Source organism: Eptatretus burgeri, chromosome 3 (genome assembly GCF_056783735.1).
Source record: "Eptatretus burgeri isolate ZD-2024b chromosome 3, Ebu_testis_v1, whole genome shotgun sequence".
Taxonomy (NCBI): domain Eukaryota; kingdom Metazoa; phylum Chordata; class Myxini; order Myxiniformes; family Myxinidae; genus Eptatretus; species Eptatretus burgeri.
In genome coordinates this window covers 62,715,719-62,733,496 of record NC_140963.1, presented here as the reverse complement: position 1 = coordinate 62,733,496, position 17,778 = coordinate 62,715,719, and the positions used below count along the sequence as shown (strand labels likewise).

The window sequence follows — 17,778 nt, the reverse complement described above, 5'->3', positions numbered from 1 at the left end:
GCAGGCGACACTTGTTGACGGGTCGTGCAGCAATTGCTGTGATGGGACTCGATCTGTGCCCTGCTGCCTCGTCAAGTTAGGGGGTTTGATTCAGATTTTATATATACTAGCATAACCCGCGCTCTGCGTGACATGTTGGGGTGGGTGTGTTTGAGAAAGGAACTGATGCAGAGTATCAGTCGTAATTTTACTTTAATGCAGTAAGTGGAATACGATTTCACTGTTTCAGAACCATTTTATTTACTTTTTTTGTACCATACACCTCATATGGTCTTTGAGATAATGTAAGCCAAATATCACGTTACTCGAGCGCAGAACAAAGTCGAAGATAGCGCGAACCGAAACATATATATATATATATATATATATATATATATATATATATATATATATATATATATATATATATATATATATATGATTACATGCATTGTATTTTTATATTTGTTTACAATTCTCCAGTTTCCCCAACTTATTTTGCATACATATTATGTCAGCTCCTTCGGCTAACTGGAAATGCCGATGTATTTGCCATTTAAACTATTTTCCTGCATGCATTGAAGCAATATACTATTTTAATGCAATGCATCATCATGTTTTTTTATATGATTGTTGTGCTTAGGGAGAATATGAACATTAATAGTTTTATTTTTATTTTTAAAGTTTAACATCCTTTGTGTGCCTGCAAATGGAGCAGCCATAGTTGTCCGAACTTTTTAATTAAGTTAGTGTCATTTTGCTTCTGCTATTTGCATTGCTTTGAAAATTATGATCAAGGAAAGCTGTTAAATATGTTGCTGCAACATTTTTATGATCCAAGCACTTTTGCTGTCCATGGACCTCATGTTCCCTCAGCCACACACGTCGATTGAGCTCCAGGTGAGCATAATGCAGGAGCTCATCAGGAGGGGAAAACTGGAGAGTGCGCTGGCTGGCCGCAATGACGAGCAGCTGACTGTGCTACTCAATTTGCTCATCATGTGCGTACCCCATGCTCATTGTTGTTTTGAAATGGCAATCCGAGTTTCACCAGGTTGGTAAAAAGTCAACTGAAGTGGGCTGGACACGGTGCAGATGGGGTGAGAGGGAGAATGACAAACAGAGCGGATAGGTTGAGAAAGCAAGGTAGGAGGAAAATAGGTAGACCAAGGTTGAGATGGGAAGATTGTGTGAGGAGGGATATCAATTAGGTGGGGGTGGTTGGAGAGTGTAGAGAGTTGGCCGAGGACAGGCAAAAGTGGAGGAGTATTATGGTCAAGGCAGGGCAGAAGCTTGGTACTGTTGAACTTTAACCCCTAATAAAGGGAGGAGGAGGAGATGTATTTATTAATTTTAACAGGGACTCGGTCTCAGAAACAAGCTTTTATTTGTAACAAAGCATTGTGTGTTTTAAATTTGGCATTCCAATTGAATCTCTGAGTACAAAACTGGCTTCTCCCACAGGTTTTGCTTTCCTCACATGGGGCAGAAGTTTGGAGCACAGAACTGGGTTTTCACTGTTCAGTCAATGAAAGCAAGTCAATAAGAAGAAAAAGAGCAATCAGAGATTGCAGACCCTTGCCAGGACTTGTTTTGTGGGGTGTTTGTGTACTGGTGTGTTGCGTAATTGATGATAGACGTAACTACAACTGTCACGTTCTTACTGTTGGCAGTGCTGACCGGGTACTAAGATATCCCGCTTTGATGCAACCCCACTTTGATCGGACACCTGACCCTGACCCATGACATTTTTATTATTATTATTATTCATTTCAATCGAGAATGAGATTAAAATAAATTAAATCCAGGACTGTACCAATTTTGTCTTCCATTTCATTTAAATTGGAGTTATCACAAGGAACCTGAACAAGCAAAGAGCAAAGATGAAGTCATCAGGAAGAACCTGGCTAGGATGATAGCTGCTACTCATCGACCCTCAAACCCATCAAGTGAGCCTTCTTCAAAAAAAAGAAAAAAAGAATCCAGATTCAAAACATTTCAATCATTCTGCCTGCCAGACCATGTATCCGATCAGGTTGAAATTTTAAACGTATATTCTCCATCATGACGAGATCATAGTTATGAAGTTTCACATGGATTGATGAAGCGGTTCAATCGTTTTTTTTTTTTTGTTTTGTTTTTTTTAAGATTTTCGTTCAATTCAATATGGCTGCTAGACCATGTGACCCATCAATTATTCATGAACACCCTGGAATCCCCAAGGCTTGGGAAACGTGTGAAGTTGCCTCTCGATCTGTCCAGCTGTTCTTGAGAATTTTATAGGTTTTAGGGTCAATCCAATATGACTGCCAAACCATGTGGCATATGACGTCATCGGTAGGGATGTCTTGTTCCTCATGGATAGATGATCATAGCTGTATTATCCCTCAGATTGGCAAACAGCAGTCTCTTCACTCTGCAGATCAGATCAAAATCACAAGCTGGTCCAACACGTGGAACATGTCTTTCAGCCCTGACAAATCTCACTCTCACTATGTCTCTGCGAAAGGACCGTCTGGAACCCCCTTCCCCCCCCCCATCTACTTTCTCAACAATCCTCTTGAAGAACTCCTTTCATTCAAGCTTCTGGGTCTCACTTTCTGCCATAATCTTTCCTGGGATAGCCACATTTCCAATCTGGCCTCCAAAACCAGTAGCCGACTGGGCATCCTCCATCATGCAAATTCCTTCCTTGGCACACCTGAGCTCCTGACCACATACAAGGCTTTTGTCTGCAGCCTGGTGAAGTGCTGCTCTTCCTTTTGGGCTGGTGTTCCTGCTTCTCACCTTTCTCGGTTTCATGCTGTGGAATCCAAGGCATTTCGGATCATTGGTATCTCCCGCGACGAGGCTGAGTCTTTGGATCTCTCACTCTCTCACCGCAGGTAGGTCGGTGGTCTTTCTGTCTTCTACCATCTCCTATCTGGCCTTGCCCCCTTCTGTCTGAGATATGACCCCCCCCCCATATTTCCACAGAGTGCTCAAGGTCTGCCAGTAACCCCTTTCTGGTAAAACTACCAAAATAAAGAATCACTGCTCACCTTCACTCTTTCATTCCTCTTTTTTCCTGCCTTTGGAACAAACTCCCACACGCTCTTCAATCTCACTCTTCCCTTCAGATCTTCAAAACAGCTGTTCACCACCATCTCTTATCTTCCCCCATTCAAAACCACGATATTTTCTACCCCAGTTAATCCACCCCAAACCCACCTCCTTCAAATTCCCTGCTTTCCTTCCTGAAAGTCGCTGTCGTCTAAGGACTTGAAAGTCCCTGTCGTGTTCATCTTGTTTACCCAGTGTTCCCCATCCCATCCCTCTCCCTTCCACAGATCTCATATCTCTGTTCCCCACTGTTTTGTTCTTCGCTCTCCCACCTCTCTTGTCTCCTGCTCCCTTTGTTGTACGGTCTGTGTGTTTGCTCTCATACGAGCCTTGACGGTGCATAAAAAAAATCAAAAATATAAAAGAGTTTCACCTTTTAATAATCTGTTCAACCGTTTCAAAGAAGAAGAATTTTGAAAGTTAAAAAAAAAATTTTTTTTAAATGTTGCCGAACCACATGAGCGATGATGTCGTCAATTTTTGTTTTTCTGCCGACCAAATTATCCCAAGATGACCCTCAAAATTTTTAATCCTGATCGGATGTAGCATTCTATGTATGCAATTATGACGTCATAACAAAGGTACCTATAACATCATAATTATTCCCTATGAGAAGTACTTGCCACGTGCCAAGTTTCAATTTTTTTCCTTGGTGTGAATTTGGAGATAGAGGTCCAATTTTTTTTCCCCTTTTTTCAACATGACTGCTACACTATGTGATGGTTGACATCTATCTATATATTACTAAAACTCTCATCTTGTATGTATGTATGTATGTATGTTCCCGAAATACAGCCAAAACAGTACACGATATCGCAAAAATTTTCGGCCCACCTTACCATTCTCCTGCTGTGTGAAGTATCAAGTTTCATTCAAATCGGGCAATGAAAAAAATTATTAAAAAATCAATTCCCGATTCAATCAAGTACTCTTCGGGATTATTTGATCAATGCAAACAACCTCAGCAGTATAGCTCGCTGGAGCTATCTTTTTTCTTTTGAAATGATTTTTTTTTTTAATCAACCACTGTCACAACGGGAACCCAATTTTTCATGGGTCGTCTAGTTATAATTATTATTGATACATTCTACACGAGTAGTCACTCCTTTGGTGAAATTTTTGCTTCAATCCGACAAGCAGTTGCAGAAAAAAAACCATACTCATGTTTTGTGCGGACAAACAGACAGATAGATGAACGGATCCAAATGCAATACCCTCTCCTCGAGCAAGGGTAAAAAGGATTTTCCGGTTTTAAGTCAAGGATTCGCCATTCGCCAAGGAGAATTGCAAGGAGAACATTCAACTCATTCGCCAAGGAGAATTTGCAAACTCTAAATATGACAAGTGGCCTGATTATCCGGTCAATTTAAGGACCTTTCCAAGATCTTCAATGCAAAGCTCCTCCTGTCTTGAAACAAGAAAGTACACTGGAAATATTGTCGTTCCATCCTTGTTGGAAAGCACTCGATCCACTGTACTCGTCAATAATTTTGTATTCTTTTATTTATTTATTTCAATATGACTGATGCCTTGCATTTTAAGGATCGGTTATGATGACGCACCTTCATGTTGCACCTGTTCTCCCCCCTCCCTCCCTCATCATAGGCATATATTTGATGCTCGGTTCACAAATGTACTCGTCACTGTAGCAGAGAAGCTCATCGGTAAGCGGAGAACTTCCATTTCTGAATTTTGAGAGTCCTTTCGATCAAGTGTGTGAGATATTTAAATGATTTTTTTGAATGAAGACTTTTGTTGAGAAAGCTGGTCAACCACAAACCTGTTGTTTAAAATTATATAAAAGTGCCACTTTAGGAAATGGTACACAAGTTTGGGCATGCAAACAAACTTCTCCCATTCATGAGTGGAATGTGTGATGGAGTGATGTCTGTGTGTTGCACTCATTTACGAGTATTGTGCCTTTGCTTGTGGTTGTATTTAATCCATTTGTTAAGTTTTACGTTCTTGTGTACGACAAGAAAAATGGCAAAGAGCATGTGGTTAAATGAAGATGGTATCGTATTTTCCAGCACTATCCAGTGGCTCAATGAATGTAAACGCCACGGTAAAACAGTTGTCGTCATCATCTTCATCAGCGAGTTCTTTGAAACTTAGTTCGGGAGGGGCTTTGTTTCTTTTTCTGAATATTTCTGGAGACGTTTTCCAAGAGCATCATGGAATGCCAAAGTTCGATCACAAAGGAATAAACAGATCCACTACAAGGAGGGCTGCCAATGAGCCTCATATGTAACAAAGTAACTCATTGAAGCAAGACGAGTAAAATGGAGTGTGTACCTCGTATAAAAACAAGGGAGGGTGAGTATCACGGGAGCACAAATTATCTGAGTAATCACAAACACCATGAATAAGTACTGAAATGATTAACCTCTTGTTAAGTTTTGTGAAGGCATTAAATCTGGAACATCACGGACAATGTTTTTTGTTCCATTTCACGAGCTTCTCGTACCTGGTCGGGATGGACCCTTTCCAGGCCACTGCATAAAAACTTTGTTTTCTCCAAAAGTTTTTTTGTTGTTTTTTTTTCGTGGCCGAAGGCCGAAGGCATTGTGTTTCTGGGCTGTCCATCTGTGCATCCGTCCGTTATCGGTTTTCTGTTACCCCAATAACTTGTGAACACTACCGAAGGGGTTTCGACCAAACTTGTCATAAGTATAGAATGTAACAGAAGGATGAAGGGATTGTGCTTTGGGTTCAACAGGTCAAAAGCCAAAGGTCATGTGTGCTTAAAAATATATATATCATTTTGCAGACGTTGTCTGAGTTGGAAGCATCTGATGTTGTCTCGTACTTATCTCTCTTCTCTTTTGTGCTTTCATGTGACTTTTTTTTAATGACCTTTGAAATCAAACCTAAGAGTGGGATATCTCATGCTGGTGGGGGCATACCATCGACACATTCATAATGAGGGGAAGGGGTGGACGCATGGGGTGGACAAGGCAGATACAGAAGCAAACACTCAGGATGGAAAAAAAAAAACACTAGAAATTTGGAATGAGGTGGGCTTGTGGGTGGAGGTTAACGAGGGTAGAAGAGATCATTATTTTGGATTGGGGATGATCTGAGATGATGGTGACCAGCTGTCTTGAAGACCTGGATGGAAGAATGAGGTTGAATAGAATGTGGAAGTTGATTCCACAGGTGGGAAAAAAATAGATGAATGAATGAGTGGAGGTGAGCAGTGATCCTGGATTTTGGTGGTTTCACCAGAAAGGGTTTATGTTGGACTGCGTGTGTAATTGTCAGGTCATGCCAGATCAGATCTTTAACTTGCTTACAGGTACCAGGTAAACCATGGTCGGGTTGTCCGTGACTAAACAGTCTCCCCCACCAGGTTTCCTGGTGAGGAGGGTTTAGGGATATGGACAGCTAGCAGGATTAAAAACAAAACCTGCAAAGGGGGGAGGAGCTCCTTGTGAGCCAACGGCCATCCGTATCTGGTGCCCAACTGCGTTTGTAGACGTCGTTCTGCAGTTGGGTTACCTTTTCAAAGAGGTTGGTGGCAGGATTTGCACTGACCACGGTAGAACATTTCATTCTGCAAAATGCAAATAAAACTGAAAACCCACTCCATGAGAGTACCTCCTGTGCAGATGCCTTTCACAGGGCAGCTCACCAGATGACTGGAGTGGGGCCAAGCCTTATGGACCCCCCCCTATTCTTTGATGATGGGAAGAAAAGCACAGGGTAACCTTCCTGGGTCAGGTTGCGGTGGTGCTGAGGTGTCATTCACCAAACGGTTGTCTCGGGTTAACCTAAGGTGGTCCTTCGGACGGGTGTCTGGAATATCCTTGCTCTCAGAGGATGATCGCCTGTTTCTGCTATCATCTGAACTCCAGAGTTTGAACATCAGCATTGCAGTACTGAGGTTCGGAGACCTGATAGTGGTGAGATAATGGCGGGTGGTTACACCAACTAGTGGTCTGGTCGCTCTGATGGTTTCCATCTATGCCCAAGGAGTTGCTGTCGCTGTGTCCAATAAGCTGACTCCAATGTGAATTGAGGTGATACTGGTCAATGAGCGTATTATGGGACTAAGGATTCGTCACTCCTTGGGTGTAGTTTCCCTGGTCTCTGTATGTGCTCTGACTTTGGTGAGTGATCTCACCGTGAAGGAGGCATTTTATGCCACGCTCTCGTCTGGTTCATCAGTGCCCCAGGCGAGATACTCTTCTAGTCTTGGGGGATTTCAATGCATCAACTGGAAATGATGGGGATGGTTAGGAGACGTGTCGGTCCCCATGGGTCTGGACCTGAGAACCAGAAAAGCACTAAGTTCCTTGAGTTTGCATGGTTTCTGGTTCATGGTTTCAGGGACCACAGGTTGATCACTGGACTTGGTATTCCAACGCTGGTGGTGTGGGAAAGGAGATTGACCATGTGCTCATCGATGTTTGCTGAAGGATGCTTCAGAACTGTAGGATCTACTGAAGTGCCCAGTTCCTCAATACCAACCACAGGCTTGTGGTAGCAACTCTGTTGTCACAGCTTAAATCCAGGGGAATGTTACCATCCCAGCCAAGGCTGGATATTGCAAGCTCATATGGATGAGAGGGTAGCTGAGGAGTATGCAGACAGGCTGAGTGCGGATTTGGGGGGTGTGTGGGTTTCTGGGAATCCTAAAGAGTTGTGGAGTGCCTTCAAAACTACCATGCTTGATGTTGCTGGTGGGTGTCGTGCAGCCCACCATCAGGTGAAGGAGAACTTTGTCTCTCAAGGGACACTGGATACCATTGAGCAGAGTCGCAGGGCCAGGTTTAATGGCAGAACTGAGCTGTTCAGGGAGCTGAGGCGTAAAACTGTGTGCACTGATGGCGGACAAGGAGGCCAATGTGCGAGGAATCTGTGGAGGGGCATCACGTGTGGTCAGATGATTCTTATCCTGCTTACAGAAGAATTTGTGCATTGCATTCCTCCAAGCCGGTCCCTCGGTGTACTGCAGTTGGAGCGGAGGTGGTGGACTCTTGAAAGAGGAGTGTGAAGTGAAGGCCCACTGGGTCGGTCACTTCGGGCGGATGTACCAGGCTGACCCAGAAGCTGTTGAGTTGGATATCAGGGTGCTGCTGTCATGACTGCTGACCCTCAAATCAACTGTGAACCACCTTTGTTTGTGGAAATACAGGTTGTCATGAACCAGTTGAAAGGGGTTCAAGCTCCTGGGATCTGTGGCATCGATGCTGAACTTCTCAAGGCTGGTAGAAATTCTGTACTGATGTTGTTGCATGCAGTTCTGTTCTCTGGAGCAGAAGTGTCATCCAAACTGACTGGAAAAGGGGATTTGTTGTTCCTCTCTGGAAAGGGAGGAGTGATCATCAGGACCGCACCAAGTACTGAGGGGCGACGCTGCTCTCAGTGCCGAGCAAGGTCTTTGCTTGGATAATTCTTGAAAGGGTTAACCACCATCTGCTTGAGCACCAGTGCCCAGAACAGTCGGGCTTTCCACCAAAGAGGTCAACGATTGATAATTGATAAGTATTATTGCTCTTCTGGTCCTCACCAAATTCAGGCAAGAGCTTCAGCAGGGGTTGCTCACAGCCTATGTTGATCTCAGCAAAGCGTTCGAATCAATGAATCAGAATGCCCTCGAGAGGATTCTCTGTCTTCGTGGGGTGCCACCAAAACTGATCAATCTGATTTCTGAACTATACTCTGTGACTGAGAGTGCTGTGAGGTGTGGTGGTTGTATCACTGACTTATTTCCAGTTGGTTTGTCAGGGGTGTGTACTGCACACACACACACACACACACACACACACACACACACACACACACACACACACACACACACACACACACACACACACACACACACACACACACACACACACACACACACACACACACACACACACTGGACTGGATTCTGGGGAGGATGTCAGAGAGGTCAAACTGCATTGCATCATTTTGGGAATGTCAGGATATCCTTACGGGGGCACTGCTGACACTGAATGAGGAGTCTGAGCCATTGGGATTATGGGTTTTCTCGGTCAAAACTAAGATCCAGGCTTTCAATGACATCTTGTCTATTCCTGTTTGTGGTGAGGATGTTGAGGTCACGGAGAAATTAACTTACATTGACAGTGATATGCATGTCTACGCATGCGAGCCAGAGGTCAATGGATGTCTGGGTTGGGCCTGGGGAGTCATGGATTCACTGGATCATGTGGTGTGGTGCTGTTGGTACCTATGCAGGAGGATGAAAGTCTGAGTCTTCAGGTACTTGGTGCTTCCAGTCTTGCTCTATTGATGGGACTTGGACTCTGACCAAGGATCTGAGATGGACACTTAACTCCTTTGGTACCAGGTCTCTTTGGAAAATCCTTGACGATCACTGGCCAGACATTGTGTCCAACGAGCGTGTGCTGGGAGAGACTCAGATGAGATTTGTTACCTGCATCGTTCGTGAGCGTCAGCTGCGGCTGTATGGACATATGGCTCGTTTTCCTAACGCTGATCCTGCTCACCAGATTATCTCGGCAAGGGAGCCTCGTGAGTGGAGGAGGCCGACCACTTGCCTCATGGTTGCGGCAAGTTGATCAGCATCTCAAGGAGATGGAAATGGCCAGGCATCTGCCAGGGGGATTGCCAGATGGAGTCCCCTGGAGTACTGGCGGAAAGTGGATGCAGTGACGTGCTGCTATGGTGCATGCTCCCATACCTGATCTGACCTGTGCGCCCTATGGTGTATTTCCAAGCAGATGGAAGATTACCTTTGGCAAATAATACAGTGAAAAGGGCAGAAAGAGAATGTGCAAGCCGCCCTCCTTCCAAATTTCCACTTTTCCCTTCTGAGAGTTTGCTTCTGTATCTATCTTGTCCATCCCATGCATCCTCTCCTTCCCCTCATTCCAGCCCCACACCTATTGTCTGTCCAAGTTTTCCTCCATCTTGGCCGTTAACTCTGCTGTTGGTGTTTCCCCCCTCTTTCTACTGTTCCTTTTGTCCTGTTGCATCCTGATCTTTTCGGTGTACTCGTACTAGCTCTTCCATGAACCTTGACTATGTATACCAAAAAATAAATTTTAAGGATGTGCAGACCCACCATAGCAGGTTTTTGGGACACATTAGTTGATGCCTTTCGGTCCAGTTTCAGAATCAGTCGAAGGTTGACAGAAACTTCTCCACCTTCTTAGTTGCAAAAGACGCAGAGTCCAGGAGCAGTTGGGTATGACTGGGTGGGTGGGGACAGAAAGCTATCAGATTAACCAATTGGAGCAGAGGAAAAACAGGAGACACTTGTGAGGAAACTTGTCATCGCCAAGTCCAGAAGAGAGGATTTGCCAATGAGAGAAATCCAGGTCAGAAAGTTCACAGGTTGAGTCGCTGAGGTTCCATGGCTGACGAGAGGTATCAACACCCAGCCAATTTTCATGGTGACAATTGAAATTGCCACATGTGAAGAAGAGAGGGTTGGAGTGGGTGGTTAAAAGTTGTTCAGAGATAGAGAGATAGAGATAGATAGATCGAGATAGTCACCACTGTTTGGAGGAAGGAACAACACAAAGACAAACAAGAGGTGGGAGTGGAGGGGAAGTCACAGCCAAAGGTGCTCTTGGGGGTTGGGAGATGTAAGATCAGTACATGGACAGTGAAAAATGAAGTTCTTAATGTAAAGTGCAACTCCGCCACCAGGACGGGGTTCAGGCTTATCAAATCTGAGAAGCAATAGCCAGTGAGAGACACTGAGGAGTCGGGCATTCTGTGGAAGAAAGGATTCTGTTAAACAGATGAGAGATCTGTCAGGTTGGAGCAGAGACCTCAGGTGTTTGAGATCCACACAGTGAGGGACAGGGATGGGGTGAGGGGGGTGGTGGGTTGAGGGGCATCTGAGAGGGAATTGACAAGGGGCAAAACTGAAAGGGACGAGACAAGGGGGAAGCCTGGAGAGGGTGGGGTCAGGGGGAAGCTTGGAGAAAGTGAGGGGGGTTTCAGAAAGGGGGGGACCTGAAGTGGAAGGATGCTGAAGAAGGTCGATACACAAAAGTGGTGGAGTTGGAAGGACATGGGGTTGTAGATGTGGTGGAGGGCACTGACGTGGAGGGTTTTGACACTGCAAAATAACACGAAGGGGATTTGGGTGTGTGCAGACGACCTCTGCAAAACTGGACTTCTTAATCTCAGAATAATAAATTTGTAAATGTTGAGATCATGGGATAGGTTGAAGAAATTATTATTGAAGGCGTGGAGAAAGGTCTTGCTGTAGGAACCGGACGAGGGTTGACGGACACAGTGCTAAGCTGAGAGACGGGTTTGCAAAATATGCCTTGTGATTATGAACTAGAAGAAGAACAACATGTGGGGGTACTCATGACAAAGAAATAAGGAAAGTGAATCATTTTAACATGTTTGTAAAAGCTTTAACGGGAAGAATCGCTTTCTCCAAGAAAGGTGTTAGGAAAAGGGAGAGCTAAAGAAAGAGCTCCAGGAAGTACAAGTGGAAGGCAGAATGAGATTGTGTTTTGGAGGGGTATTTTCAAGCAAGGAGGGGGGGAATAGGATAATGTTGAAATGGCAAAAAGGGCAAAATATTTTGGGGACAAAAAAAGAAACAAAATGACAAACAACCTCAAAACCAAGACGGTTTTTGCTCCTGGCTATCTGATGAGTAGTCCGAGGCTACAAGAAAACACAATTTAACGATGTCGATAACAAGGTACGATTTAACATGGGAAAATGTTCAACAAAAACAAACGGCACACAGCTACGAAAGTAGAACAAAACAAAAAAAAACACGCCGCTTCCGGTTCGGAGAACTTAGCTTTGATTGAGGCGGAAGTCGTCGGAAGCAGATTTGACTTGCATGTGGAGCAACCACTGAAATGATCGGCATTACAAGTTATTTGTAACGCCGATCATTTCGGTGTTCATTCATGGTGTTTGTGATAATTCAGATAATTTGTGCTCCCATGATATTGCAAAAGTGAAATGATAAAGTTGATTACAGGTTTATTTGCAAGAAATGCCAAACATGGAATAATAACAGACACATTCAAATATAATCGGTAGCATTTATGTGGTACCTGTAGTTGTCTTGCTTCAGCTAAATTTCTGAAGATTTGTTGGAGTGTACAGCAAAAGGACTGGCAGCACAGCTTCAAGGTAATCCACACTTTCCTTTGAGCTGTCTAGACTGGGTTAAAAATCTTCATCCAGCTGTGAACTCTCCCTCTGGTGTGATACATCAACGTGTGCGCTGTCCATCGCGAGGACGTTAAGCTGGAGGACTTGTCTGCCAACGCAGGTGGTTGGTACATAATGATTGTCCCATGTTGTCTTTCGTGAAGAGTGAGGGAGTTGTTAGCAGCACACTGAACAAATTACAAATTCCTGTCTTGACTGACTCCTGGGAAGGCAATGACAATTTGCTTGGCATAACCCTTGCCCAGGAACTGCTTTGGTGGCACCAACGCTTTGTCAGGCATGTGGTCCATTGATGACAAATTTGAGCCCATTTGGGTATTTTAAGAAGTCGTGCTTGTCAACATTGATAATTTCGTGACCTTGTCGAACCTAGTGTGGTGCTGATTGAATCATTTAATCCTGTATTAGTTTCCTGTAAAACGTTTTTTTTTTTTTTTTTTTTTTTACTAAAACTGAAAAGATATCTCATTGAATTGGGAGACGATTTTTGTTGCATATTACATGTCGGTCTTTTCTTGGGAAAATGTGAGGTTGTTTCGAGTTTCGTCACACATTGTTGGCTGTATCAATTTATCCTTTAAAAAAAAAAAAAATTATTATTATTATTATTATTATTATTTTGTTCCCTTTTGCTGTTATTAAACGATACGTTTTGAAATGCGGACCAGCCATTCACTACAACAAAATTAAACAATTTAGAAACTTTCATGCTTGCATAACGGAGCTTTCCTCAAACTGTCTTGCTGATGCATTCTGCTAATTTTTCAAATTCAGCCTATCATCCCTGTAAGTACAGCGATTGGGTTTTAAACGTGCACTGTATTAGTGTTTCTAATTGTGTGTGTAGCCATTTTTGCTTGACAGTGGAGTGGGGATGGGAGGGGGGCACACATGTGGTGTGTGTGTGTGTGCACTTCTTGCTAGGTGAATGAATTGAGAGCTGAAATTTCTCATAATGAATATTTCTTGTTGCAGACATATACAGCCCAAGCCTGGGAACATCCTCTGTAGTCGATGAACGAATTGTGAAGCTATTACACCTGATGCAACTTGAAGTCAAATACCAAGAGAACATGATGGAAATCCTGGGCATGATGGACACGCTGTTTGCAGCCACGGTCTCTAAGGAGATTGAAGTCGTTGGAGACAACTCCGGTGCTGTGGACTCCACATTTTGAATGAGCGTTCTTGTTCTCTCACAATGGTGAATTTAGGTTCGCCAACCTTACGTGCTCCCTCCGAGTACCCACTGGCTATATGAAACTTGCCAGTTCACGTCTCTCTGTCTTTTGCAGGATTTACCCGAGACCCTTGAGATTTGTAATGCATCGCCGTTTTTGTGGTATACTCCTTGCAATTAGGGTAAATGGGGAGGGTTATCTTGGATGGGTGTTGTTCCTTTGTCCATCCACCAACATGTTTGTACATTGTCCATTTGCCATCTTCGAGCAATTGATGTGGTTTTGCTAATCGGTCGAACAAAGCTCCCTGGATTTGTTCTCGCAGTGAATTCTTGGAGTGTATCGAGTCGAAACCCAAGATTATTATTATTTTCTTTTGTTTGATCTGGGGGTGTAAATGGTGTGTTGAATAGATATTGATATAGGACTCCTGCTGTTTTCTTTTTTTGTTTGTGTGTTTTAATACAAAGTTCAGGCTTGTGGAGGAGTCAGAACACAGAATGGATCAGGACGTAACAGAACAAAAGGAACAGTAGAGAGAGAGGGGGGGGTGGGGTGGACACACTGACCGCAAGGTTGAGGGGCAAAATAGAGGGAGACTGGGAGAACTAGGGGATGTGGGGAAGAAAGAGGGCTGGGGAGGACACACGGGGTGGTCTAGATGGTTACAGAAGCAAACTCCAGGAAGAAAAAACTGGAAATTTGGAAACAGATGGGCTTGTGAAGAGTTAATGGGGGTAGAAAAGCTCATGGTTTTGGATGAGCGATGATCTGAGATGTTGATGAACAGCTGTCTTGAAGACCAGAAGGGAAGGCTGAGATTGAAGAGAATGTGAAAGTTTGTTCCACAGGTGGGGAAAAAGATGAATGAATGATTGGACGTGGACTGTGATCCTGGATTTTGGGAGTTTCAACAGAAGGGGGTTGATTGATAGTGGACAGCGTTTACCCTAAAGAAGCCTGGGCAATACATAATGAGCAGAGGGTGAAAGGCGGAAGAGAAAGAGGGACCACCAACCTCTGTGATGTGACAGTGACAGGTCCATAGACTCGACTTCATAACGGGAAATTCCAATGATTTTGAAGGCCTTGGTTTCTGTGGCACCAAGCTGAGCAAGCAAGGTGTGAGGCAGGGGTGCCAGCCCAGAGGGGAGAGCAGTACTCCTTTTTCTTCTCCTCTTCCCTTTATAAGAGATGAGGTCCGATTGTGCCAAGCTTCTGACCTGTCTTGACCATGATACTCCTTCACCTCCCTCTGTTCTCAGCCAACTCTCTCCACTCTCTAACCACCACTACCTTACTGATATCCCCATCCGCACCAAGTGTCCAGCCTATCTCAGCCGGCATTTCATCAATTTCCCTGTCAAACTCATCTGCACACCAATCTCCCCCCTCAGTTCATATATCCTCCTTCTATCCACCCTCTACACTTCTGCAATCCACCTGACCCAGTTGTTCTCACAAACCTGCAGCCTCTGTTGTCTCTGTGTCGGTGTCACCGTCTCCAGACCGTAAAGGTAGGCCGGCGTTACACTTTACACACGTTGCACTCCATCATTCTATAATTGTTAGCAGTAACATTTGCCTTTTGTATTATTGAAGACTTCATATCTTATTAAATTGTTCAGTTCCACATCAAAATAATGGCAGAACCTCTGTTGTAATAATATTTTGTACATCATGATGGTGTAGAGGTAGTCCACTTACCCTGGGTTGTTGAGCCTGCATTCAATTATTGGGCCAACATGTGTTTGCATGAGTTTGAGGATGTTAAAAACCCAGCCGTCTTTCAAAGAGTCGACAAGTTATAGCCAATACCCTGAACAAGTTCCAAATTCCTGCCCAAATAGACTCCAGTCGAACGTCAGGACTGGCCAACCAATTCATGAAAATATATATTTTTTTATAAAACTACAGTACCTCCAAGCCCGACCCCATAAGGTGGCATTTATTGTGACCGTTAAATTTTCTCCATTGTTCAATTTGTGTAACTCTGTGCTCAGTGGAATTCCAATCATGTCTCCCCCCACTTCCCATCCCCACTATTCATTGGGCCACCATTTGAGCCATTCTGCAGATCCATTCATAAGTGGTTACCCAGTTGTGGGATAAATTTCAGATGGATGATGGTATCTTGTGACAGAAAAACTAGCAGTGCCATCTCCAGGTTGCATACAAACCAATAACTAAATGGTCCATCTTAAATATTTAAAACGTATTACAGTGCACACCTGTTAGGAGAGCTCCAAGTCCTGATTGTTCCATTTTTCATAACAGGATCTCTCTTTATCATCATCTTACCGTTTCTCTGTACACTTTATAATGCATAGTGGTTAGAGAGCTCGCCCTCTCAGGCTGGGAGCTGCTGATAAGCAAACACAGTGCCAGTGCCTTTGGGTGAGGCACCACTGCTTTGCCTGGGGGGGTAAAAGCCACCAACTTGTGGTCCTTCGAAGGGAACATTTGTGCAGGTAACAGCCATTCCTGAACTTTTATCCAGTGTCTTGATTATCATTTGTACACTTGTGTACAACTTGTATATTGTTGAGCAGCTGCGGTACAATGTACGGGTTTTGTGATGTCACACACACATGTTAGCGTGAGAAGCCAATAACAAACAGGATAAATTCAGCAAGTAATCGGTACGACTGCAGTACCTGTTACATAACTACTGAACCTCAACCTTCTGTTATTGGTTTCATCATATTTATGTTGTTTATTCATTGCCTGCCTCCTATTGTGCTATATTTCATGGTGGCAGTGTATTTGAAACTGTGTGTATATCCTTCAACGTTGGGTCTGAAAGGATGGTGCAGAGGAGGCACGTACACACTTACCTTTGTGCCATCGAGTCCGAGTTAAATTCCCGACCTTACTGTAAACTTTCGGATTGGTGCTTGGCAGGCAGGTCGTTGCATGACATACTACGCCGTCCCCTGGATGATAATTGAGCCAGTTGTCCCTTTGGTAGCATTCGTTAGAAGTTGGATTCCACGGTGTGTTTTGTGAAGAGTTGGTGACTCATTGCCAAAACCCAAGCTAAATTACAAATTCCCACATTGACATCGGTCCAATGTTGGGTCTGGCCATCCTGCTCGTAAAAGACTTCGGCCAAAATTTTTCCTGACTGACACCAAAAACTAGTGAATACAGGAGTAGTAGTAGTTGGAGTTGTGGTGGTGGTTGTTGTCCTAAAACAATATTTTATTTTAATTTTTTTTTACAAGTGTAGTTAGAACAATTTATCAAGATTTTCATATTGTAACGACGAGCAAGTGTAAGATCATAGCCACTTGGAGTTGTGTAACTCGACTCTACTTGTTGTGGAATGGTTTTGTATTTAGAAAGAGGATTTTTTTCTGATTCAGACTGAAGCAAACTCACTGTTTCGCTGAAATCACTGCATTGTAACTACGGTTTGGCTCCGAATGCTGATATCCTACATTCAAATCCCATTTGTTGCTCTGATTTATCCACTGGCTGTGTGCGTGCCTGTGCTATTGGTTGTTATCTCCATTTGTGAGTTTGTCCTGGGAGAACTTTGTTCCATCTCCTCAAAGTATCCACCTCCGCTTCTGTAAGGGATCACAGTTCATGGACCAAGCTGTTCAACTTTGTTGTCCTCAGAGTTTTGTTCCGATAGAATGGGTTCTTTTCAGGAGTCACCGAACTCCGGACTGCCTCCAATTGTAGTTTGTTTGTGGCAATATTCCCGGGGATAGTTTTCAAAATCTCAGTGAGATTCTTCTTTGTTACCTCCCCCACTGAAGGTGAAGGAGGTTATGTTTTCACCTCCCTCTGTCTGTCTGTCTGTCTGTCTGTCTGTCTGTCCCTGTGTGCAGGATATCTCAAAAAGTTGTGCACAGATCTGGATGAAATTTGGTGGTCAGGTTGGGTGTGTGACAAGGAAGAATTAATTCAATTTTGGTGAAGATCTGAATCCGGATCTGGATTGGAGAATTTTCTAAGTGATTCTTCACCATTGAGAGATCGAGCAAAATTGATATATAGCATGATATCTCAAAAAGCTGTGGATGGATTTGGACGAAACTTGGTGGACAGGTTGGGTATGAGACCACAACTAATTAATTCGATTTTGGTGAAGACCCGAATCCGAATACGAGAGTTTTTGAATTTTTTTCAGCGATTCTTCACCATTGAGATATATATAGCATGATATTCCAAAAATAAATTGGACCCAATACATTCACGTGGATCATATGTGGCGGAGGTATGTGCTCTACCGGGTGCCCTTCAAGTTATTCCTGTTTCTCCAATTGTCACTGGTTTAATTTTGATGCTCTTCAGTCTTTCAGTCCCTCCTCTCCCCACCCCCCCCATCTCCTCTCACCGCACC

At 43.8% G+C, this 17,778-nt stretch overlaps 1 protein-coding gene across 1 annotated transcript in view; it reads left to right on the top strand.

The window, feature by feature from the left end:
• UTP15 (UTP15 small subunit processome component) overlaps positions 1-13,848 on the top strand; it is a 73,627-nt gene extending 59,779 nt beyond the window's left edge. Inside the window, exons 11-13 of the mRNA XM_085873744.1 lie at positions 856-980; positions 4,687-4,745; positions 13,216-13,848. Coding sequence (XP_085729870.1) covers positions 856-980; positions 4,687-4,745; positions 13,216-13,418 — 387 coding nt within the window. The 3' untranslated portion in view covers positions 13,419-13,848. The remainder of the gene's footprint in view (positions 1-855; positions 981-4,686; positions 4,746-13,215) is intronic.
• Positions 13,849-17,778: the final 3,930 nt, after the last annotated feature.